At 35.0% G+C, this 25,047-nt stretch overlaps 1 protein-coding gene across 4 annotated transcripts in view; it reads left to right on the forward strand.

The window, feature by feature from the left end:
• The window catches only part of LOC131667442 (lachesin-like), a 36,457-nt gene extending 11,795 nt beyond the window's left edge, over positions 1-24,662 (forward strand). The window contains exons 3-11 of one of the 4 annotated variants that reach the window (XM_058940854.1): positions 3,499-3,605; positions 5,074-5,259; positions 13,004-13,087; positions 13,433-13,562; positions 15,250-15,387; positions 15,460-15,579; positions 16,685-16,924; positions 18,400-18,757; positions 24,583-24,662. In XM_058940854.1, coding sequence (XP_058796837.1) covers positions 3,499-3,605; positions 5,074-5,259; positions 13,004-13,087; positions 13,433-13,562; positions 15,250-15,387; positions 15,460-15,579; positions 16,685-16,924; positions 18,400-18,752 — 1,358 coding nt within the window. In that variant the 3' untranslated portion in view covers positions 18,753-18,757; positions 24,583-24,662. Of the gene's footprint in view, positions 1-3,498; positions 3,606-5,073; positions 5,260-13,003; positions 13,088-13,432; positions 13,563-15,249; positions 15,388-15,459; positions 15,580-16,684; positions 16,925-18,344; positions 21,581-24,582 lie in introns of those variants that run through there. The other 3 variants (XM_058940853.1, XM_058940855.1, XM_058940856.1) reach the window with 3 other exon arrangements.
• The last annotated feature ends 385 nt before the right edge of the window (positions 24,663-25,047 follow it).

Here is a 25,047-nt window from a genome sequence, read left to right on the forward strand (position 1 = left end):
GTGCTTACCCAACTTTACGCATGGTAAAAGCGTTGCACACTTTTTCTACGTACAAGTTGTAGTTATATGTACAAAAGATACTGCAAGTAGTATCGTCACTTCACATATTTAAGCATTTATTCTTGTAAGTGAGACTTCTTACCTAATATTACGCGTGGAAAAATTACGATTAGAATAATTATTGATGAACTGAAGCAAAAAATGTTGAGGATATTTCCCATAGTATCTAATTTTTTCTAGTCTTTTACAAAAATCGATATCTACTTTCGTTCATTGAGAAAAAATTATCACCTCAAGAGTTCAGAAATGCGTAACTTCGATGGGCAAAACTCTGTTACGAAATGTCAAAAGTGGAAATTTTTTCAGTACTAAATTTGTTCTAAAGATCCTAAGAATATATGTATCAATTTTGAGTTGTTAATAATCATGAAAAGAAAATTATAGAAGCAATTTAATGGAAGGACAACAAACGCGCCATGGCTTTTTGATAGCATAGTGTGTAACTTGTACAAACTTCCCTTTACCTATTGTTTTAACATGCTTTTCCATTCGGGATGTACTAATCTTGATTTTCTCAAAGTTTCACGATTTTCTAAAGACGTTTTTTGCGGACTCTTCAATTAAAACACAAGAAAATATTTCTATACAGTCTCTAATAAATAGGAAATTCACACAGAATGACTTAGAAGATTTAGATAAAATTAAGATTAATACTTCCTAAACGGATAGTATCTTGAAAAACATAGATGAAGGTGAATTCTTAAATGTTATAAGCTGTTGTTAACAAGCCATGGCGCGTTTGTTGTAATGTTCTTCCATGAAATTGCTTAATTATATAATTTTTTCTCATAATTATTAACATCTCCAAATTGATACATATATTTTTGAGATCTTTAGAAAAAATTTAGTACTAAAAAAATTTTCATTTACGGCAATTCATAAGAGAGTTTTGTCCATCCGTAACAAATTTCTCAACTACTGAAGTTATAAATTTTTCTAAATAAACAAAAGTACATATTGATTTTTCGAAAAAAAGACTATACGAAACTAGATACTATATGAAATGTCCTTAAAATTTTTCGCTTCAATTCATCAATAATTATTCTTTTACGAGCGAGTAGAAAGCGTATAGCGTTTTTTCCACGCGTAATTTTGGGTGAAAAGCCTCACATACAAGAGAACGTCCTTAAATATGTGAAGTGATGATACTACTTACACTATCATTTGAGATTATCATGGATTTACAAATAATAGAAAAATTTCACATTATTACGTCTTTAAGCTGCAAAAATTTAATTCATATGAAAATATTTTTGAAGTAAAATTTATATTTTTTTATTGCATACCTTATGCTTTTTAGAGCATATAATAATTTTTTAACCTACCCGTGAATAATAGTGAAAATCTTTGTTCAAATATCTATGATCTAAAAATATCCATTTATTATAATCGGTAATAAAACACATTAGAAATAATCATATGAGATAGTAAATTAATTCAGATCTCAAAAAAGTTTCAATGAGTAACAAGTTTATATAGGAACACAGAAAAAATATTAATTTTATAGAATTTCAGATACACGATTCCAAGTTTTCTGTATCTTTTCGCTCGTCTCAAAACATATGAGATATTTCGTTCGATCATCTACTTTCTTCTTCTTGTTTGTCCTCTTCTCTCTCCTCTTTTCCTACGTATAGAAAAAAGATGGGCTCCTACAAAGTCCCAGGTGGCTTATTTCCTTATTTGGCATAGAGCATTCCTCTTCATTTTCTGTATTTGTTTCTCTACTTTTCGTTTCTGATCGAAATCCTGATGTATTTGAACAATAGAGCTCACTTTAAATAGTCTTGACGAAAGATTTTGATTTAAAATCACAAAGTTTTTTATTGCAGTAAAGCCAAGAAAAAACGAAAACTAAGATTGAATATAGAATTGACTTTTTATATAGTCGGTATAAATAAATAATGTAATATTATAAAGATTTTTTCTGTTATTCTAGTATTTGTTCTATGATCTTTAATCAGCTTTGGTTGCGCCTCAGTGTTTTTATACGCAAATATTACAGCGTTTTTTCCATGTAGCAGCAAAAAATTCATAATATCCATGCGAAAATATAGAGAAAAGATTCGTCGGAGGATAGCTGAGCGTATGGAACAAACGCAGTATGAGTCGAAACGATAGGTAGGTATAGCAAAAAATAATCGAGTACGAGAGAGAGAGAGAGAGAGAGAGAGAGAGAGAGAGAGACGGAGAAGTGGCAAACGAGCTGTAGAGAGCAGCCATTAATTGTGGAACAGACTGAACGAGCTATCGTCGAGCGAATTAAAGAGGTTGAGTAGAGGGACATGTGCTTTACGTAGTTTAATAATATTCCTCGGTTACTTTTTCTCCGACGCTTGTTCGATCGCAACTTTGGTTTATCGGATTTCGTTCGTCTACACCAAGTAGATTATCAGTAGACTATCCAGTTATATGGGTCAATTATTTTTCACTCTATTATGTGATTAGAGATTAGATTTTCTGGTATTGCTACGGACCACTATCTTAAGAAAAGTAACCAAAACTGAAATAAGTTGTGAGTTAAACGATGTGTGGAAAAGCCAAGACGCTCTTGGGCTAACAAGCTACGCGGACAAAGCTGCGAAAGCCGTGCGAAACTTCGATTTATTTCGAATAACATTTAAATCAGTGTATTTGTTGTAACGTCGGTGTCCATGGCAGTGTCTGCTCGTGATAGCCATACTGACGAGTTCGACAAACAGACATGGGACCAATCGTTCCACCCTCTCGTTCAAGTTGCTTAATAAGTCCACGACCTTTCCGACTATATTTAAATATAATTCCTGTTCCACGATCTGATGCGAAAAGGCACTATACTTTTTCTTGTAGTGTGCATTGTCTATATTTTTTCTTTGCCACTAGACACTAGATAAGCAACATAAAAAGGATATATAAACAATTCAGGGGCTATTGGAATTTTGAATACATAAAACATCGTATTTATTCGAATTATTAATTGACCTGAATTTATCAATTTATCTTCCATATAAATAAATATACGTTCACTTTTTCCAACAGGAAATAAAGCGAATTCTAAATAATGAAATAATGGTTAGAAACTGTGAGATCGAAGTTGCATATTATTTATGAATAGTGGGTATTTTTATCTAATATTCTGTAACTTTCTGGATTTTAGTGGTGCAATATTGAAGTGTGTGATTACTGTGTTCATTGAGAATTTGCAGCAATGATGGACTTATGTAGAAATATGTTTAATAATGTAAGCTTATGATATAGACCTGTAGCACCAACCTGAGCTTAGTCAATATGTTTTTTCAAAGCCACTCGTAATTACGGCAGTTCTAAGCGTTGAAAATAGGAACACTGTTAGCTGTTTATGAGTTCTCTTTTTTTAGCGATTTTGTTAACGGTTTTTCCTTTAAAATTTTATTATATAAGTAATTACATTTGTACGCGTGGTTTTATTGTGATTTTCAGGTAGAGCCACTCAACCAGAGTTTAACGAGCCTCTCACTAACTTGACTATCGCACTTGGTCGAGACGCAGTCTTCACTTGCCACGTTAAACATTTGGGTGGCTATAAAGTGAGTTTCGTTTAAGCATAATTTACTTTTATTCCGACTGGGCTGCAATGGCCAACCTATCACTCTATTAATTTGTAACCCACACAATTAGGACTCAAGCTTCAACTGTTTAATAGCTTATTTTTCTTTATTTATTTATTTGAATATATTTGTGTATAAGTATGTTTTACATGATATTGTATTGTTCCATTGTTATATTAAAAAATTTATTTGATCAACGTTGATAAAATCAAGAAAAGCCGAACTCAACAATGAATAATCATACATACGTAGGAATTTACTTTTGAAAATACAAAAATATCGTATATTCATAATTTTTCCAAAAAAAGTGATTTCAATATATTAATTTCCAAGTATCAGCGGAAAAATTTAGTATGTAATGCCGGAATCTCTTCGAGATCATAGATTCATAGCTTATAATTCATTACCTTGATAGGGTAATCGCTTAGTATATGCTTTTTGCATTGTGAAAAGTGTTCGATTAATTTACATTACTTACATTTATTTTTATTGTACTTGAAGAATATTATATTCTATTTTTTTATTAATACATATAATTATTTAAAATTATTTATATATATATATATTACTTCGTACTGTAATAAATTTGTGATCACAAATTATTCAAGTCAAAAACAGAAGTACTCCGATTTCGTCATTCTAATTTAGTTTCAAAGTTGAAATCCTATGATAACAAAGAGAAAAAATATAATACATTATTTATCAAAATATGAAAAGTAAAATTTTTGTATTGATTTATTTATTTAGCCAATGTCTTTGTAACTGTACTCGTGATTAACGATGAAATGATTAATGTAATACAATAGAGTTAAAAATTAAAAAGAAAACAACTCACACTGTTTTTATTTTTAGTTCAGTTAAGTGACTGCAGTCGAGTATGGAGAAATATATGCTATTCGAGGTTATAATAAATTATATATAATCTATTATTTCTTATCTTATGGTCTTTGTTGCCCTTACTCTGCTAATTATTATGAGCATCTTTATTCACTTTATATATATTACGTAATATTTCATTTTACTATATCTAACAATGTATAAATTTATGATAAATTAGTTATATTTATCTTATATATGTTAATTCAGGATACTCTCATTCAACATTACTTTTGTTGGTGTCACAAATTAGTGTGATTTATACGATTTATTTATACGAGTGAAAAAAGAATAAATCGTTGCACCTGAATAAATATTATCTTTATACGGTCACAGCAAAAATAATTTATATTATTTAAGAAAATTCTAAAATTTTAAAAGTTCCCACATTGTTCAGACAGTGCATCTGCGTTCTGTATTGAACAAATGGCAGGAACAATTTCAGTATACTGAAAAGAAAAATCAAAAGCATGCGTTACGGTTACGTCTATGCAATTATCACTATCGTGTCTTCTTTTTGATAAAATTGGTTGTGTTACTAAACCTAATAGAGATTTTCTTCCAATTACAGGTGGGATGGGTCAAAGTCGATACAAAAGCTATTCAAGCAATTCATGACCATGTAATAACTCATAATCCACGTGTCTCTGTATCTCACCACGATCATACATCTTGGAATTTACGCATTTCTGGTGCGCAACTAGAAGATGAAGGCCAATACATGTGCCAAATTAACACAAACCCAATGAAAAGCCAGGTATTTAGAATATATACATTTAATGTAGACTGTCTTTCAATTTTTATGTTCTAATCTGAAAATCGTTGAAAAATTAAGTGTTAAACTCCAATTTCTCATAGTAAAGAATTTACAATTATGTACTATTTTGTTCCTATAATTTCACGGTAAATAAGGATTTTGTTTCAATTTTTTGTAGGTAGTTTGGCTTCTTTGTAAAGGAAGTTTTACTGTTGTAAAAATTTTCATGTTCATTTATTTTTGATGTATCTTTATATATTAGGTATCAGGTGTAGATTTCAAATATAAAATCTTTTCGTGATATGTCTGCATGCGGATGGATGTGACGAGCTTATTAATGTGATGGTCTTCTGTGAAAAATTTTTACGAATTCTATTCTAACTTTTACAAATATGGTCGAGTGTGGGGGGGGGGGGGTGTACATTTGTGAAAATCTATTTAGTAAAATGTGTACTAATCGTTGCAGTGGCATTAATCATGTACATGACTCTAAATTGTTATTCTATGAAATAAAAATATTATAAAAAAGAAAAACTATAGTTCATTTTGTTTTTCAAGAAAATACTTTGCCAATACAATTGGTATCATTTTTTCAAAGTCTTTTTATATACTTTGTTACATTAAAATAGTTTTATTCATTAAAATTAATTTACAGAATCATCTTTATTTACCTTGAGCTTGTATTTGATTATGGTTATAAATATAATAAAAATGATAGCTAGAAGTTATGCTTCAAGTAGAATCATATTATTACAAGGTATCTCTATTCAATAATTTGACATAAGATTGCACTGCTTGGAAAAAATATTTGCTCAAAGTAGCCATTAATGTTTCATATTAACTAAAATTGAAAATTTTTGGAAAAAAAGGGATATTTACTTGTAGCAAATCACTATATATATTCATTTCGTAAGATTACATTATTTTGTTATTACGAGATCACATTATTGGATAAAAAATTCTTTTTCAGAAATTATCTTTCGGATTTTAATAGATCAACGTATAAAATTATTATTTTAACAAAATATATGATTATTATTATAATCTTCATTGATTTCAAATATGAATAAGTTATCGTTATAGTATTTATGTATCGAAATGAGAATATATAATGGTTTAAATTTTTTAATATTCTTCGGAGCTTTTTATTTAATCATAGGCTACTTATTGAAAAACTTTTTGCATAATCTTTCACAGATTCTGATAACTAATCTATATGTACGTGTACAATATTTCTACAAAATTTTTATATTTTTTGGTAACAGAATCTATTTTATAAATAAATCGATAAAAAATAAAGCAAAAATATAAAACTAAAGTAGTGATCTCTAATACCTAAACGCTAATAATTTTTTCATTCACGCTTATTTACAAAAATCAAGCTGCTATTTTACAGCACATGTGGAATATTTGCGAGCGTATAACTTTGCTCTCAAGTGAACATGTAGAGTCTTTTACTAAAAATTGTAACGAGTAAGCGCTATTGAAAAGAAAAATATTGAAAATATGAGTATGATAATAGTCAAGGAATTACATAGCTTATGATCGATTTCAGTTAATTATTACTATTATACAGATATGTTATGATAGTATTCGCAGTTCCAATCAAATAGGTTTATTATAATATTGATTTTTACTGATAATAGCAAAATAATAATAATGCAGTAACTTTTTGGAAATATTGTTAGCTTACTAAAATTAACCATATACCTTCTAATTAATTGTTATTGCAGTAGCTCATCTATTGCAATGGATGAAAATGCCGATAAAATAATATTTAACATTTTCACGCTATCATATGGTTCAGCGAAACTTGTTACTATTGAAAATTCATCCGTATTGTGCAACGGAATTATTGCAACAATTTATACAGTTACATGCAAAAGTGTTCGGATAAACATTATTTTTTAATTTATTAACATATAAAGAATGCCAAATGAACAAGCATGTACACCAACCTAAAGTACTTTCACTTGACAATAAAACTGTAGAATTCAAAAATTTATTTTAACAATTAGCAACATTTCATAACGAAAATAACAAATTTTACTTTTTCATTAATATCCGGCTAACTATGAATTTGGCATTTGTAGAAAATAATATAGAAACATAACAAAAAACAATGAAAATGGTGATAAATGTAACAAAAATACTAGTATTTAGTAGCCATATCCTTTAATACCATCACGGCAGCACATCGGTGAGGCATCGACTCAACAAGTTTAATTATTTTTTTTACATTCTTGAAGTTCCTCCCACAAAATAGCTCATTTTAACTTTTGCCACAAATGTTTTATTGGATTTAAGGATTTTTTTATTGGAAAAATCCATCCTTTTGGCATATTATACCAATGTCTTTTCAAGAAAACGCACTATAGCATAATGCTACTACAATTGAAGATCTAAAGACGTCCATTGTGTTTCACTGTTGGTATATGATATCTAGAATTGTATCTAGTATTTGTTAGTCACCGTGCATACCTTTTACCATCATTTCCAAACAAATTAATTTGGATATTGTTCGAAAATTGCTTTTTTTCCAGTCTTCAACAGTCCAATTTTGATAAAGTTTGAAAAATTCCAATCTGCCCTTCGTATTTTTGTTACTGATGAGCGGATTTTTTACATTAGCACCTTTCAAAATCCTCACTTCGATTAGTTAGCGTGCAACAGTACTTTGACTTGCGTCTATCAAATTTTCTTCGCGTAGCCTGCGTGCAATAGCGGCAGCATTCTTTTTGACATCTACAACAGCCTTTCGTTTTGTTAATTTGTCGACACGACTGGTAGGTCTTTTCGGTCTCCTAGGAAACTTTTTGTCTTCCACACTGTCAGCACTCTTAAAATTATTAATACTGTCGTTTACCACTGATTTTCCAATGGCCAAAATGTTGCTTATATCACGTGAAATTGTTCCTTCACTGTGTATTATAACAACGACTTGTCGAATATCTAAAGACGTAAGTTTCTGCGTGTTTACCGGTTGTTACTGATTGATTTTAATTATAAAGTACAACAGAAACGCAATCCTAACGCTTACATAACTTTGTGACCAATAACATAAACATACCGAAGATAATTATATCTATTTAATATTTGGCCTATGAATAAGCAAAATTTGTACTTTTCGTTATAGAATGTTATTATTTGTTAAAATAAATTTTTGAATTACGCAGGTTTATTGCAAATTAAATGTACTTTAAGATAGTGTATTTGGTTTTTCGTTTTGCATTCTTTCAATGTTAATAAATCGAAAAATAATGTTCGGCCGGATATTTTTGCATGCAACTGTATATTTATATTTTTGAATAATATTCAATTAGTTGATTTGTATAAATTTATTTATCATGTTTAAAAATAGCTTGAGTATAAATATGTTACAGCTTCAACTTACAATGCATGCATTGTATTTTTGAATTTCTCATTATTTCGTCTGAATTACTATGGATTAAATCTATCAGCCTTTTCAAATCTATCCGATCACCTTCATTTCATATACTCATCTAATTTTCACCTTGTTTCGATACTTCGCTCAATAGTCGGTTGTAGTCTAGGGGCCAAGGGGGGTTTTGTGATCGATGGGCATAACAGGCTCCGCCCATGTGCTCTTTATGTATTTTCAGCTCCTGCATCCGAATTTTGCTGGCGATAATTAGTTATTGACAATTTAATTATTTAAATCACCAATATTAGTTTATTAATCAACTCATTAACATTTTATAAATTGCCATGCATTTCTGATTTCACAAAGAATCCATAGAACTTTATAGATCTAAAACATGTTGAGTAGAACTTAAGACATTGAATTTTTAGTTGAGCGGGTATGCTTCAGACCACTTGTAGCGCTCGCGCGGCCAAGCACAGCCGTATGACTTTTTGTTTTTCAAATCACAATATCTTGAGTCCTGTTGAATATTTTGTTAATCGGATAGAAGCTTCCTCGGATGTTCCAATTCAAAATTGGATTCGTCATTCGATGAAAAGTGTATGGTACCTTAAATAATGTTTATATTATAATTATTTAACTTTTTATGACTATTTAAACGTGTAATTTCTTAATAATAAATTACCCGTGCATTTTTAGAAAAGTCATCGGGGATGTTTGCGTTCAGTTCATTAAAATGTAAAAGCCATACGCCTGGCTTGTTATATAAATACAATATTTGAAAAACAAAAACTAAATCTATTATTGACTTCTAATTATATTAATATTATCTGTATTTAGAAAAGTCAACGGAGCTATTTCATAATTAATGATGTATGGAATCTTTTTTTTAAAATAACGTTTAATAAAATCGTTCTGATAATTCAAACTGTAAAAATCAACAATAATAACTTTCTTTAATTTTTCTGAAGACTATGCACTATGAACAAAAGTGTCAGAATATATACGCAAAACTTGTGCAAGAAGGGACATCGCGAAGTGGTTGCCTTAGCGGCCTGCTCGGCGCATAAAAAATTGCATATATCTCAAGATTTACTTAAGATTCTTCACATTTTTAAGATTCAGTGAATTTCTCATAAAATAAAATATACGCCGCTGCTTTTAGAATGTCGCTTATTTGTTTGGTAATTTACTAATCTCATATATAAACAATGGTTAAGGAAAATCCCTCAATGAGGGATTTTCCTTAACTATTGTTTATATATGAGATTAGTAATATTTCGAAGGAAAATAAAATAGATTATAATGTTTGGTAATTTGTTTATAGCGACTTAAACAATTTGAATCTTAATAAATAATAAGTTAGTTTATCGAAGTATAACCAGCCACACGTACAATTTTAATGTATTTTAACAAACTATGAATAGCCGAGACCTTCTATCAAATTCTTTTCTAATATTTGAATGAGCACCTAATACGGTGATTACTTGTTTAGAGATAAGAAAAATGCAGTCAGTAAAAATTGTATCTATCGTCATATTATTTATTAACTTTTTGAAATAAGCCTCGTTCACGCTGTACGTACGTAGACAAAAAAGAGTTGGAACAGTTCGATGCGCGATCGGCCTATACTTTTTGTCACAACCTTGTGGAAAGTAAAGTGCGACACCACGTTTCCGCTCATTAAAAGCATTGAGTAAGCGTGTCGATGGCTCGTATTCAATTAAAAGGCTTTGTAGCTGGCTGAAACACCATGCACTACACGAGCTCTTATCCAACGGCAAACTATCTTCAATACGGCACATGCGTCCTTTTCATCTTAATTGGGCAATACTTTTTTTATTGCAACGTGTGAAACATAGAAATATACTGGTAGTCTATTCGATTTGTACAACATTTGCCACAGTTTGGAAAAAAAGGTTTCAAGCATTAAAAATTGATCTGAAATTGATATAAGCAACAATTAGTTAATGGTTCTCTATCGTTGGTTTCTTAGATCTTAATTTAGATAAATAGATTTCTAAGATCTTAATGAGTTAGCATCCAGCAGTTGTTTTCGGTTTACATTCATTTTACGGAGCATAAACTTTGTCTTGATCGTCATTAATTTTCTGAGTGAAAACATTTCCGTGAAATTATTATTTTCAAGTGGTCTATCAGAGTGCCTCTTTTTGAAAAGCATCTAGAAGGTTCTTGCTATTTCTTAATTGAAACACATTTTATTCCACCGATTTATTATGTATATTTAACTGCTGTTGACATATTACATAGAAAGATCTCAAAAGAAACTTTGGAATAATAGATTTATTTCAGTATTAAAACGTCGTAAACGATTTTTTGGAAGTAATCATTTGTAAAAACTTTATTACATCAAATATACTGTTTTGTATTTGCAGGTTTGATGTACATAATTGTATTGATTTTTAATGAATTAATGTTATTAATATTCAGATCGTGTACATTTTTATATTTAGTCCGTCGTAATTAAAACCTTGCATGTACCATTAGTCGAGTGTGTATTCATTTAATAGATATATACATTCAATTCAAAATATACAACATTGGTGTTACGTCAAAAAGCTCAGAAAGTACAATGTTAGAAAAATTCTACGTGAGTGAAGTTATTTTGCCTAGTCAAGATGCAGCTGCAAAGTCCGTAAGTTTTTGTATTCGTCACGAGTGATATACTTGACTTTCCATGGCGCCTATGGACTAGTACAAGCTTGCACTTATGTGATCAACGACGCTGCACTGCGAGTGCACCGATGTTTCAAGCATTAGTTTTAACGCACCTCGCAACGTGTAAGTGCTTTATATCACTCAAGAGTACAATATTCTACGCAATCTAGGAAACAATGTAATACAGTAATGTAATAGTGCAATATAACAAACAATCTCTAATATTTCCAACGTAGTCGTTCTACGATATGCGATATCATTCCATGAATTCAAGAAGTAAAAGAAATTAAGATGCCATTCCTTCCACCAGTGACATTTAAATACATCTACGCGTTGTAATATTCTTCCACCAATGATGAACTCGTAGTAATAGATGATGAAGTAGTAGTAGAACATGTGATATTTTACTGCACTTCATAAACTCAATACAACCGAAGGCCTCGTGCTATATTAATTAAAAATCTGTATACGAATTTTCCTACTTGCTTGAAGGAAATGACGTATAACAGATTTTCAATAACTAATGGTTTCGAAATTTAAGCATTCTTACAAACTATTTTTGCTGTTGTTCAAGCATAAGATTTGATTGAGGTCATTAAAAAAATGAAGATTATTTTTTTATTCTTATATTGGAGTATCAAACGTAAAATTCTAAAATTTTATTTTGTTAAAAGAGGAAGACAATGTTATGTATTGAGAAGTTGGATTTGCGTAATTTCATTTATTTTTATGTAACTGGATTTACGTTATTGCTAATCTTCAAATGATCCCATTGATCACATACATTTTTGCTATTCGATCCATTATAAATGAAGTCTTTCATAAATAATAAGTTCAATGTCCATTCATTCAAGTTTCGATGGCTATTGTATTGTCCTTCCTATCATTTAGATCAACTTAATAAACAATTGATAAAAAATTGAATTGATTTGGAGTAACAATAATAATACTTGATAACAAATCAATAATAAACTATTATTAAAGTTGTGTAACGTTGAATTTGGAAAGAATGATAGCTTTGCAACTTTCAATCAATATTTATTTATTTATTTTTTTTTGCATGAAGAAATAGTTTGAATCGACGTCAGAGCAGATTGTTGCTGATCGTACTTCGTCATGTAATTTCATACAACCTGTACATGAACATGTTTCCTGTTACATTTAACTATCAATTTCCGCAAATTGTAATTTTTGAAATCAACTATTTATTTACGCATCAAACACTATTATTTTATTTAAAACACCACATTGATGGGATAACTAAAAATTAAGCAAACTACTCTAACAAAAAGACATTTTGTATGATTCTAGAAAAATAGCAATAGAAGTAATAACAATAAACAATAACTGAAAATTACATCATTCTCTTGGGGCTAAATTTTTTGAAAGAAATCATTCACAGCTTTCTTTATGGTTCACAGCTTCAATTTCTACAGTTGGATTATTGGATAAAATAACTTTTAATGGTATATTGAAGTAAATAAAAAAAACAAAAGAAAATTAATCATATGGAAATTTATAAGTACCCACTGAGAGCCAATCTATATTTCTAAAGAGAGCATGACACATTACTAACTATTTTTACACATTCAATTTTCATCCCCAGATTCAAAAAACTATAATTTTAATGACGACGATATGCAGCAGATCTTACGCGTGTGCGATTTTGATATGTTGCAGACGGCATCGCTTCTTATTCAAGTTCCTCCAGATTTTATAAAGGATCAAACTTCTAGTGACGTGAATGTTGCCGAAGGAAATGATGTAAGTACATACTGGGCAACAAAGGTAGTTCTAAATTCAAATATATACCTATGTGCAGGTTTACATTATATTACGAAATGATATATTTGATAAAATACGTAATTCACTTAGGAAACTAGTAAAAGCATTTATTGTATGATTATTGTTGATTTTATTTTTAAGAGGATTATGCGAATTTAGCAATTTTTAGTATAAAAAATCAATTATTAGGAAAAACAGAGTGAAGTTGCTTGAAAATTGCAATACATATATTATATATTTGAATTTTCTATTATATCTTAAAATTAAATTTTTCCAATAATCATAGTTAATGATTAATAATAACTTTTTTACAATCACCTACAGTTAAAGCTACAGTGTCGAGCTATTGGTATACCCATTCCACAAATCACTTGGCGCCGGGAAGATCATAAAAGTATAATTATTCGAGAACCTCTTTATGAAAAATCAACTAGCCCTAATGGCAAAGTTAAAGGTATGGAATGAGTTCTTTTTCTATTTATAGGTCATTGGAATATATATTCGAAGTTCAATGAAAATATGTAAAATTAGTAAATTACTTTGGAAGGGTTATTTGTTGAGATTTTACGAATTAGTAATATTTACTTAATATCAATTTCTTAGAGTAATTTATATAAGATAACATTTTTAATTATCATAAATAGAACATTTATTTATTTTTATTATTTGCACCAATCATTAGACTTGAAAGATTTGTTTGGAGTTTATTCACTTGACGATTAAATATCAAGAATAAATTAGATTACTTAAAAACCTTCGTAAAGCTACTATTTCAAAAAGGATACAAAATAGTAATTTACCGCGATATTTATATCATCAATATGCTTTGATCAATTGTCGAATAAGTTATTTGTTATAACAGCGACACAGGATTTTCGATTAAAACCACTTATGTATTACTTGTCGTCTATTAAGAATTACGTATATATGAACACTCTTATAAACATAAGTAGTACAACCTCGTGACGCTGCAGTTTTTACTTTCAACTTACGTTATATCCGCTGTACTATTTCACCTATCACATTTACAGATCACACTATTTTTACTCTCGATACACAACGAATTATTTTTACAAATTATAAGATTCGTAAAGTGAAATAACTTTGATCAATAAAAGATTCACGTTTTATTCAAAATAAATGATCAAAGGAACTCGAACTTGAATTCAAAATATAGGATCAAAGGGAGTCTGACGAAGAACTGAAAGTCTTTTATATTGGGCTGTCAAATAGAACTCAACATTTGTCAATGAAAACTGCATTCGACAGAGATTGGAAAAATACTAATGGCTATTACGCGATAAGAATAAATCGTTATGTAGCAGCTTCATTTTAGATAATAATAATTTTCTCTGATGTCGTATCAACTCATGTTGACCTTAATCATTTGGACAAGATTAAAAAGTATTCATTGAAAAAAATGCATTGAAAGTTATACTAGTTACTTGAGAACATTTATTTTTTCGTTCTTTCAATACTCAAGACTCCTTGAATTATTATTTATACCTCCCAGGAAACATTTTTAAATGGAACACTTACAGTTTTCTTCGTTAATTGGTTATGAAGCCAGTTAATTTCATTACGAGGCAGAGGTAAATATTTAAAGAAAATCAATTTCTATGTTAAATCACCCGCCATTTTACAAAATATATATATTGTACTTGTGAATATTTCAATACATTTATGAAACTTATCGATTATATCTTTTATTAGTATGTGAAAAGAAAATCGAGATATTTTTATTTTATCTTGGTACCGTATAATGTGTCTATTCATTGAATAATGATAAATTATAAACAATCGACTGATAAGGAATTATGCTAGTATACTTGGAATCTTTTGACTGCAGTCTGAACTTGAAATGGCAGCTTTCCGAGATTTTATTCATACATTCAGACTGTATAAAAAAACTAGAGTTTAGTAATGTAAAGAGTGAGTATATTTGCAATAAGCTGAAAGAGAGTTTGTACTAGTATCATAAAAATGAATGAAGTACTATGTAACTCATATTTCGAGACATAAGTTTTCGTGAAATTTAAATATATTAGGAGCCGTTATTTCGCGTCAAAAAATAGTTGTGAATGCGATCAAGCATGATCGATGATCGACAATATCTAAGAAATGCTTTAATGATGCAATAGTGTCTAAAATAGCGGAATGGACCGGCGAGGAGCTTTATCTAAAAAAGATCACTCGAGACCAAATGGGCGTGTACTTGTGCATCGCGTCTAATGGTGTGCCTCCTGGTATCAGCAAACGAATCATCGTCGACGTATTTTGTAAGTGTCCTAATTCCAGAATAACGCGTGCACGTGAAAACAAGAAATAAAGAGTATGGGCATTTTTAACAGTTGCGCCAGCGATACAAGTACTAAACCAATTAGTCGGCGCTCCTCTTGGCACCGACGTAAGGCTGGAATGTTTCGTCGAAGCTTCGCCAGTTTTGATTAATTATTGGATCAATAATAATGGTAAGCAGATCCATGAAATTTTACAATTGGTCGCTGATATGAAAGGCACGACAAATAAAGGAACGGGCAAATGGGTTATTGCCAGTAATGGTAACGAGATAAAAGACAATTAGCGCGAGGGCGCTCGCGCGTAGATTGTCTACGCGGAGTGTGCCGCATTAGGGCGCGGCTATAGTTTCATTAAGCGCAGATGTTAGCGCGCGCCGCGCAAAGAAAGCTAGTCGTGTATCTATGCGGCAAGGCAGCCGAGGGCGAAGTAACCGCGAGTGCAAAGATCGGTGGCGCGGGCCGCACGCGACCGCAACGCTGAGGCCGTAGCCTTGCGAGCCGAAGTTTATCAAGTTGTGCGGCTGGCGGCGCGCGAGGTCCGATCCATCGCCGGGGCTACCTCGTCCGCGTCTTCTGCGACGCTCGCGCTTGGGTGTCGCCCCTCTTTTCGTCGCGTGCACGAGTTGCGCTCGAGTTATCGCTTGGACGCCACTCATTCGAGGGAATTGCGCGCAAGGAAGAAATTGAGCGTCGAATGGATAACGAGCATCGGGCAGATCGAACTTGGTCCGCGAGGCTTCGGATCGACGAGCGAGCAGGCGGATCAGTGGGGGGAGGGCCTGGAACTTTGGCTCGGCGGTGAGGCCAAGCAAACGTCTGGAAATTGAGGCGCGCGGGCGAATAGTCGAACATGCCAGTGTATAGCGCGATAGCCGGGCAGCTATGAGCGCTTATCGTTGGGAGCGCAGCGGAGGCCAAGTTCCGCCGGGTTTGCAGCCAAGCCGGGGCGCCCACTCAGCGCGGATAAGCGATAGATGTTTATTGAGATTTAGCCCCTGTCCGTCCGGTCGGTTGGCCGGTCGGTTGGTCGGTGGGTCGGCCGCCACAGAAAGACCATCGCCAGATTCTCCGAGCCCCGTCGACTTTTCGTGCTGCCCGCCTCGATCAAACTTGCGCGTTGTTTCGCCATTGCACGCGCGAGCTGTCACTTCTATTTCGGCCGATCGACGCGCAATTTTCACTGCTATTTTCTCGTGGAAAGCTCATTTCCGTTATCTCTTCTGTTTCGACCCGAAAACATCTCTGAACGCTTTCCTTCGTATTTGCTGCATTCAAGGTACTATGATAATGAGCAATGACAGGAGGTACGACGTTGTGACAACGGACATTGTGACGGCGAACAGTGGGCCTAGGCATAAGAATGCGACCAAAGGCCATCACAGTTCCCACCCAAACTTCAATTACAAAGTGAAAATGACTCTGACCATTCGCAACTTCACCGGACAAGACATCGGCACGTACAGGTGTGCTGCCAAAAATTCTCACGGAGAAGTCGAGAGCAGCATTCGATTGTACGGTAAGAAACGCTTCTGTTCAACTGGCCGCCGACGCGCGCGCGCGCGTCGATCTTATAAGAACGTAGCTTGGATGTTTTCTGAAAAAAATACGCTTTGCTTGAACGCGCGGGGAAAAGCCGAATACGAATTGGCACCGGCATTTCTGGCGAGAAATCAGATTTGGAACATATTACACGGGACGAGGCGTGCGCGCGTGTAGGAAAGCCTATGAGAAGTCTCGGAAGCGATCGTCACACGAGGATAATGCGCATGAGGAGATTTATCTTACAGCTGTGCGCTGCGCTAGCTGAAGAAAGAGGACGAGGTGTTTGTACATGCATCCTCACTTTGCGACCGAAGCCTTCCGGGATTTTTCTCCTTCGAATCTAAAAGAGAGAACGAGATAAGACGAGAGAGGCGAGAGCGGAATTATGTTTGAATTCCTCCGAGTGACGCGTCACGCCCAACTTATTTCAATTTTATTTGCCGTCTCTCCACGCACCTGCACGGCTTTAATTCGAACGAATGATCGCCTTCGCCTTCTTGCCGACAACTGCGCGACAAATATCCGACCAAGCTTTCTTAAAATTCATCCTCTCTTCTGTTGAATCCTTTTATTTAACAACGAGCTCGCGTTTACGCGAATAATGAACGTCGCGTTCTCTTGAGCGATACATTTGAGATGGTGACACTCAGTTTGCTTCGGAGCTACTTTTATCTACTCCAATTTTGCTTTATTTCTTTTCTGCCTTGTGCATAGCTGGTGCCGCCGTAAGCTCGAATAATTCAATAAACCAATTTCGATGTTTCTGCCATCGTTTTATTTGATTAATGTTTCAGTGGCTGTCGATTTGCTTTCTTTGCTACTGCCAGCATCGTCGCTTCTCCTCGGCATCGTGTCTCACCTTTCTTTAGCACTCTCGATATTCCTTTTATTTTCGTCTTACAGATAAATGATTCCGCGGAGCTGCGATATTACAATTACAAATTTTCCGTTGTATTTTTACAAGCAGTTGAAAAACACTTTCACCTATATTATATAAGTTATATATCTTAAAAATTGTACACTCTTCTGCTCAAGTCAGTGATACTTTCAATGATTTTTCCCACGTTAATTATCGCTGGACAGCAATTACAGAACATCAATTTTCCAATCGTGTCATTTATATAATTGCATCTATTTTCTTGATATATTTATGGCATGTCGAATCACGTAACGCGGCTAATTTATAGCAGACTTCAGTGCGAATACTTACAATCTACTTAATTGTTCGCCGTGAATTTGTGATCTAGATCCAATCGTATTTCTGTCCATGTTCCTTTAGCTCGTGTATATTATCTAAACTGATGCATTTGGCACGTTATTTGAACCGAAAAAATCGATAAAAAGTGAACTGTGATCAGGTAGATGATTGACAGGAAATCGCTTGTTTGAAATAGCAGTGAGCGATAGCAGGCGATTGAGAAGGCGGCGTGTGACTTGTTGCATGTGCAGTGATCGAGAACGCGCTGAAGCACAAGGCGCCGAGCGAGCCAGCTTACGTGGAGTCGGACAACGAGTTGGACCACAACCAGCTGCAGCAGCAGTCGATGGAGCGGCCAGAGTCGCTCGACCACTCGGTCTACTATGGCGACACGAGACACCAGCAACACCAGCACCAGCAACACTCGGAGCACCGCAATCGGTCTCGCAGCCATAGCCACTCTAACTCGGCTGGTGGCCAGGCGAAGTCGCGGGGCAGACGGCCTCCTCACCACCAGCTCGCCGGAGCCAGGGCGACCCATCAATCCTCGCTTTTATCCAGCGCAAGCTTGCTCGTGCCGATGCTGCTGCTCTGTTGCAGCTGAAACGCGTAAGCCATTTCTCGTTATGCAAAGCGCTGTGGGGTCTTGACCCCCGTCACCTCGATAATAATGCTTCGTTGATCTTTCTCATTTATTTTCATTTACACCAATTCGAATAAGGATCATCGGTATATTTTTCTCGCTGTTCGCGTACATTCGTAAAAATTAAAAACTTTCTAATGCTTTTGATGTTTAATCATTGTGGCGTTTTCAAAATAGTAGATAATCAGGAATACAGGCGTGAATATTCAAATATCAATTAAAAATTAAAAATACCATATAGAAAATTTTATACTTGATTTTCATTGGTTATTTCTAGCAGCATTTCATTGCATTCGAGCGTCATTTGCTAACTGGTTATTCATTTTGATGGGGATAATCAATCGACTGATTAAGTGCAAAGTACGTTTTAATCTTGACTTATACTATTATCTTATCGCGAGAAACTCCCCTTTCCTCGGAAAATATTAATAATAGTAGAGATGCTCAACATAATTTGTATATAAAGAAGATAAGATAAATAAGTTACGCAATGAAAACGTGATGACATTTTTTTTCATATGTTTACGTAAATTCCTTAAAAATTCCGACGACATATTCAAACTTACGATGAGCAAAGTTCATGATTTAATACATATGTTGCAGGATTCAAATTGAACGTTAAACAATATAACATGGGTCTGATTAAGGTAACTGATTATGGTAGACTGATAATCAGGTCCATAATCATAGGCCATAATCATCCTTGGTTAATTGTTGATCGAATTTACGGTATACACTCACTGTCAATTTTCATTTGAATAACTTTGCAACTAAACAATATCATTTAAAATTATGTTGGTTACACGACATCCATTGCATAAATGTAGGACTATTGTTATAGTGTGTATTTAAATATTTGCATAATACATTGATGAAATGCGTTCGTTCGAAAGTTTTTGTACATATAACACTTGACATCGAACATGCAAAAATGTTTCATATCAGCGTGACTGATAAAAAAAAGTGATCACAGAAAGACTTTGTTACAATCTTTGTCTAAGAAGCGCAGTGATTTGGAATTTTATTTCATTAAATGATGTTCGAATATACTCTTTTACAGGAGCAATGCGTATAATCCGATCGAAAAATGTCGAGTTTCTTCTCATTGGATTTCGAGTTGTTAGTTTAAATAGCTTGAAGGTTCCATTCAATGCTTCCTATTCTCGTTGAATAAACGTTTATATACATTGGGTAATTGAAAAATACGAAGACTTGTAATAAATAATAATAATCTTAACAAAGCACAACAAGCACGCAATTTTTATAAATGTAACAGGTATATATGATTGAACGCGTGCTTCCCTTATTCAGAAATAAAGAGAGCAATGGAAAATCATTCTCTTCGCCTCTGATCATAACTAATGTAGAGTCTAAGCGAATAGATATTTTAGAGCTAGGTAAATTGTTCCCTATTTTTATTTGAGAAATGATGTATTTATTGTTATGCGCTTCGTATGTATTGGAAAATATAACCTCAAGCGACCAAGAAAGAGAGAGAGAGAGAGAGAGAGAGAGAGAGAGAGAGAGAGAGAGAGAGATGTGCGATTGCGAGCAGCGCGAAAAAAGAGCGATGAGGGGAAAAGAAACGCATTTGTAACGAAAAAACGTGGCTTATCGAGACGCGAGCAGGTACTAATGATGTTCCGCGAATTTCGGCTCGGCTACCACTTTACTGCTTCATGCCGTAATGATTGCCCCTGCGATATGAGCAAGTGTTCTTTATGGTGTTATATATAACCGCGTTAGCAACGAAATACGAATAGATATGATGATGAATTTCAGCCTTTCAAGCCACCAGGATAATAACCACTATAGTTGTGCACCGACTGTCGAGTAACTCTTATTTTAGCCAAGAATTCTGGGAAATGGCAATTAGGTCAGACGACTAAAAGAATTTTGATTTTCCGATTAGAAAGCTAGAACGAATAACCAACTTGCCGTGCTAAGATCTAATCAAATTACCGAATACTAATGACGTTAATACGGCAAATGGTATATCCTCTTACTTTTAATATGATTTCACATGACTTCTGCTATAAACTGTAAATCGGCATTATTTCTTCAATTCAGTTTCATTTACATGAATGGATCTGATTAACCCAACCGGCTATTTTTAAATTACATCAAAACTTTTCAAATAATAATTATATTGACTATCCTACACTCGCAAGTTATAATATATCTACGGTACTTTCCGAATAATTACAATAAAATATGGAGATGATGTATGAAACGGTGCAAGATGAATAATTTTAGAAACAAAAATAAAGAGTATTTTCAACGTAGTTTTTATCTTTTAGCGGGGAATTATTTTTAAACGAACGATGGCAAATATGGATCCAGAGTACATGACTTCATTCGGTTATTTTCAACTGAATATTTCATAAAGTGCAAACGATACGGTTGAATTGGAAAATAAACTTGGAGTAAAAGCTTCATCTAGTAATAAAAATATGTAATACGAAACTGTGAATGATTAAATGGAATGTTATTAGAAATTTGAATTAATACAAATGTGCTGCGACAAGAAAAACGTATATGATAATTTTTCATGTATAAATGATGTAAAACTATGTTATTTGTTACATCAGAAAAGCTATATAGGGTAACATTATTATAAACACGAGTTATATACAATGAATGAATAAAGGTCGTGATTTGCTTCGGTATGGAAGCGCAATATCATTGATGTAATTAAAGGGAAAAATGTTATTGACCTGAAATACCAAAACGCTGACTGTATAAAACAATATTATTTGTTGCCAAATAAAATTACAATCTGTAAGTACCATGTATGCATTTCAATAATTGATAGCTTGTTAGACTTTTTAAGCCATTCCGCGTAAGACTCGTGTACAACACAGCATTATCTGTAATATTCAAAAATATTTGAGATTATGAATAAAATCAGCGAGTCACGTATAATTCATGGCTATCTCGATAGGTTCTGCTATGATAACGTTCGTGGTTGATTGCGGCGACAAGCAGCTACTGCTCAGCTTTGGGCTTTGGGACGAGAAGAAGAGCGAGAACAAGGAGTAAACGTTGGAGCAGTCGTGGTGGTATAGTGCAGCTCGATCGGAGAAACAAGTTTATTCGACAGAACAGATATGGCAGAGGATGGAACGACGGACGAGTGGAATGCCTTTGTCGTCGTTTAAATGGTGTACTCGAAATAAAACGCACTTGTAAGGCACTCGCTTGATCGGGCGCGTTGCAACGAGGAAGAAGCGCGAAAAAAGAGCACCGAGGAAGTCAGTCGATAACGGGGGAACGAAGATGCTCGGCCATTATCATAAACGAATAGCCGGCGGATTTTGCGGTGGCGATGGCGGCGTCGGCGTGGAGAGACTAACGAGGCTTGCTATTCGCATGGCGCAGAAGGAATCGGCGGACGGGAGAGGCGGTCCGGAGGCAGAACGAGGTAAGCCTGCCAGAATTAGGCCGAGCAGTGGCTGCCGGGTCTCGGGCTGGCATTTGGGATGGGGACGACCGGCCGGCCGGCCAGCCGACCGGCAGGCCGAGTCGCGCGTCGGGCTCGTTTGCCTCTTAGCGCCGTCTCTGTCGCTCTCCACTTAGCAACGGCCCCGGAGAAGAGCTCTCGTAATTTCTACACGTGCGCGCTGCACCTGTCGCGCCGCCATGCCTGCCGCCCGGCCGAGAGCTACTTAAGCCAAACTTATGCGATTCCCCATCCCCTTATTATTTGAGACTTGAGCCGCCTAGCTTTTCCCTTATTCTTCTCTAGCGCCTCCTCGAAACTTTCTTATTTTCATTAAACATGCAACCGCTTGTCTGTCATCTCGCTCGTTTGTCGCGCGCTCATGCTAGAAATAGCTCGGATTAAAAACAGCCAATTGGCCTGCCTCCGCAATTATGGAAGTGAAAAAATAAAAATACGTAGCAAGCCGAAGGAAAAGGTAAACGTGTGCATGCGTCAAGCCTAATGAAGTTAAGTCCAATTTAATTTGCCAGGCTTCCGGCTTTCCACTCTAGCCGACAATTACATACGAGTGCATTGCTCGTGCGAGGCCCGTGTCGTGTCCTTCCGTAAATATACTTAGCTGAGCTGACGCTTGCGCGGCTGCACCTAACAAACGTTACGCCTCGATGCTCGCACGGCGTCATCGAGCAGGCAATAGCAGATTTTTATTTCGGAATTCTGTTGCTTGCAGGCAACGCTCGACTGCCCGGCGCTCGGCTGCACCATTAACGGCCCGCCAAATATTTCAAATCAGCGCCTAATTTTCTCTGACTTTCTTCGTTTTTCTTCTTTCCAAAGATATGCCCGCCTTTCTACACTTCATTCGCCTTCCAAATTTACGGCTTCTCGCTATAAAACTTCATTTCTATAGCAGCACTATTCCCCGCGGAATTTACCGCTCCTACTACAATTTTCTTTCAGCATCACGCTACCAGCAAGAGCGAATAATCAATTGGATAATAACAATACTATGAGGACATGTAACTTAATGTTCAGTGTAGATGGCACTTTTAAAGCAGTACGTTTCAAATAGATGAGTGTGTCTACGTTGAAATAACCATCAAGAAAAGTTAACGGACCACGGTAGTTTGTGTTTTTGGCATATCAATGTAAATAATAATTTTTCATTCGCTGTTATCAAAACAATCAATCATTCGGTTGTTTTCGCAGTAAGTGTTATTGTTGACTCGTACGACTTGTCGCGAGAGTTCCGTCCGCCATAGAATATTAATGTACGATCGCTATGAAATTGATATGCGCTGGACGAGAAGTTGACTGAGGAAGAAAGTAAAGTCGAAAGCGCAGAGAAATAGTTAGGATGATAATGAGATCATCGGGAGATGTTGGTGGCAATTAGGAAACGTGCAGGCAGCCTGGCGAGATAAGAAAAGGCCTTTGGTGCCTAACAGGCCAATTTTGCAGAAGTAAAGCTTTGGAGCGGAATTCGGCCTTCTCGCTGTTTGTCTTTGTTAAGCTCGAGCAAAGGTTTGCAGGCAGACAGGCAGGCGCTGTGTCTGCTCCTTGGAGCGGACGCGTGCACGCAGAGGCGGCAGCATTGCTGGAACAGTGCGGGCCGCCAAATGGCGCGGCCGGGCGTACCTTAATGAAAGTAGCGACGGCGGCGCGAGCTCGCGCCCTTAAATTAATTCGCGATGAATTACGTCCGCGCCAGCTGCTCCAGCAGTTGTGTTTATTTATGAAGGAACTGGCCTGATCTTCCGCCCGCTTTATAGCTGCCCCCAGCGGCTCTCTCTCTCTCTCTCTCTTTACCCTCCTCTCGCTCTTTCTTTCTTTGCCTCTGCTGTGTGGCACGGAGCCTCCCTTTTTGAATTCTCTCGCCGTACCGGACTTTTCTACTTCTCCGTCATCTTTTTTTTTTGACCCTTTTCCTCGGGATACGGCCTGCTACAACTTTTCTTTATGTGTCCGGCGCGTTTAAGCTTTACTGGGGCTTCATTGCGCCTTGCATTTGCTTGCTATTCATTTCGGGCAATGACCTTGCTTAATTTTACTACCAATCTTCCAATATTCTCATTGCATTACGAATGTCGATTACGTTAAATATCTTGAAACTTATTCCGTGAATTTTTTGAACCGTGTTTAAATTGAAATCAAATTAAAAATTTCAGATATTACGTTAAAATCTGATTAAATTTCGATTTGAATCGAATAAGATTCACATTCCATAAATGGAATGAACGATAATTAATGTTTTCACGTATAATAAAGTATAGCCGTAGGAATAAATTATTTTTCGACTTGCCAAAGAAATTAACAATTGTCAGCTAAAATATGTTGTTTTAATAGATCTGTTTTGTTCCGATATCTCCGCTGCTATTTCTAATCAGTCGTTAGTTCGATTCCATTGACCGAACGATTGGTTGAAAATACATGAACTGTCTGACAGTGAAATTAAATATGAAGACAGGTAAGCCAAACGGATATGTGAACGTACCTGCACGCGCATACTTTATTGGCGCGAAGCTTTGCAGGTTCAATTTCCACGTTATCGCATCGATCGAATCTTCCTCTCGGCTCAGACGACTACGCGACAACCACAAGCTGCTCTCCCGTTTCATAAGAAGCGCCTCGACCGCGCAACTGAGTATATCGGGGCGTTTAATTGAACTGATTTTGATGCGCGACTGCGGGGCTACGCGTCCTTAATGATTCAAGTAGTACTAATCAGTGTTCGACGCGCCATTGACCTCCAGAGAATTAAGAACTCTCGTGCCAAGACAAGGTGCCTCGGCAACATCTGGTGATTGGACT

The sequence above is a fragment of the Phymastichus coffea genome, unplaced genomic scaffold, assembly GCF_024137745.1.
Source record: "Phymastichus coffea isolate CEN01 unplaced genomic scaffold, Cenicafe_Pcof_1.1 PCOF00066, whole genome shotgun sequence".
In the NCBI taxonomy this organism is placed as follows: domain Eukaryota; kingdom Metazoa; phylum Arthropoda; class Insecta; order Hymenoptera; family Eulophidae; genus Phymastichus; species Phymastichus coffea.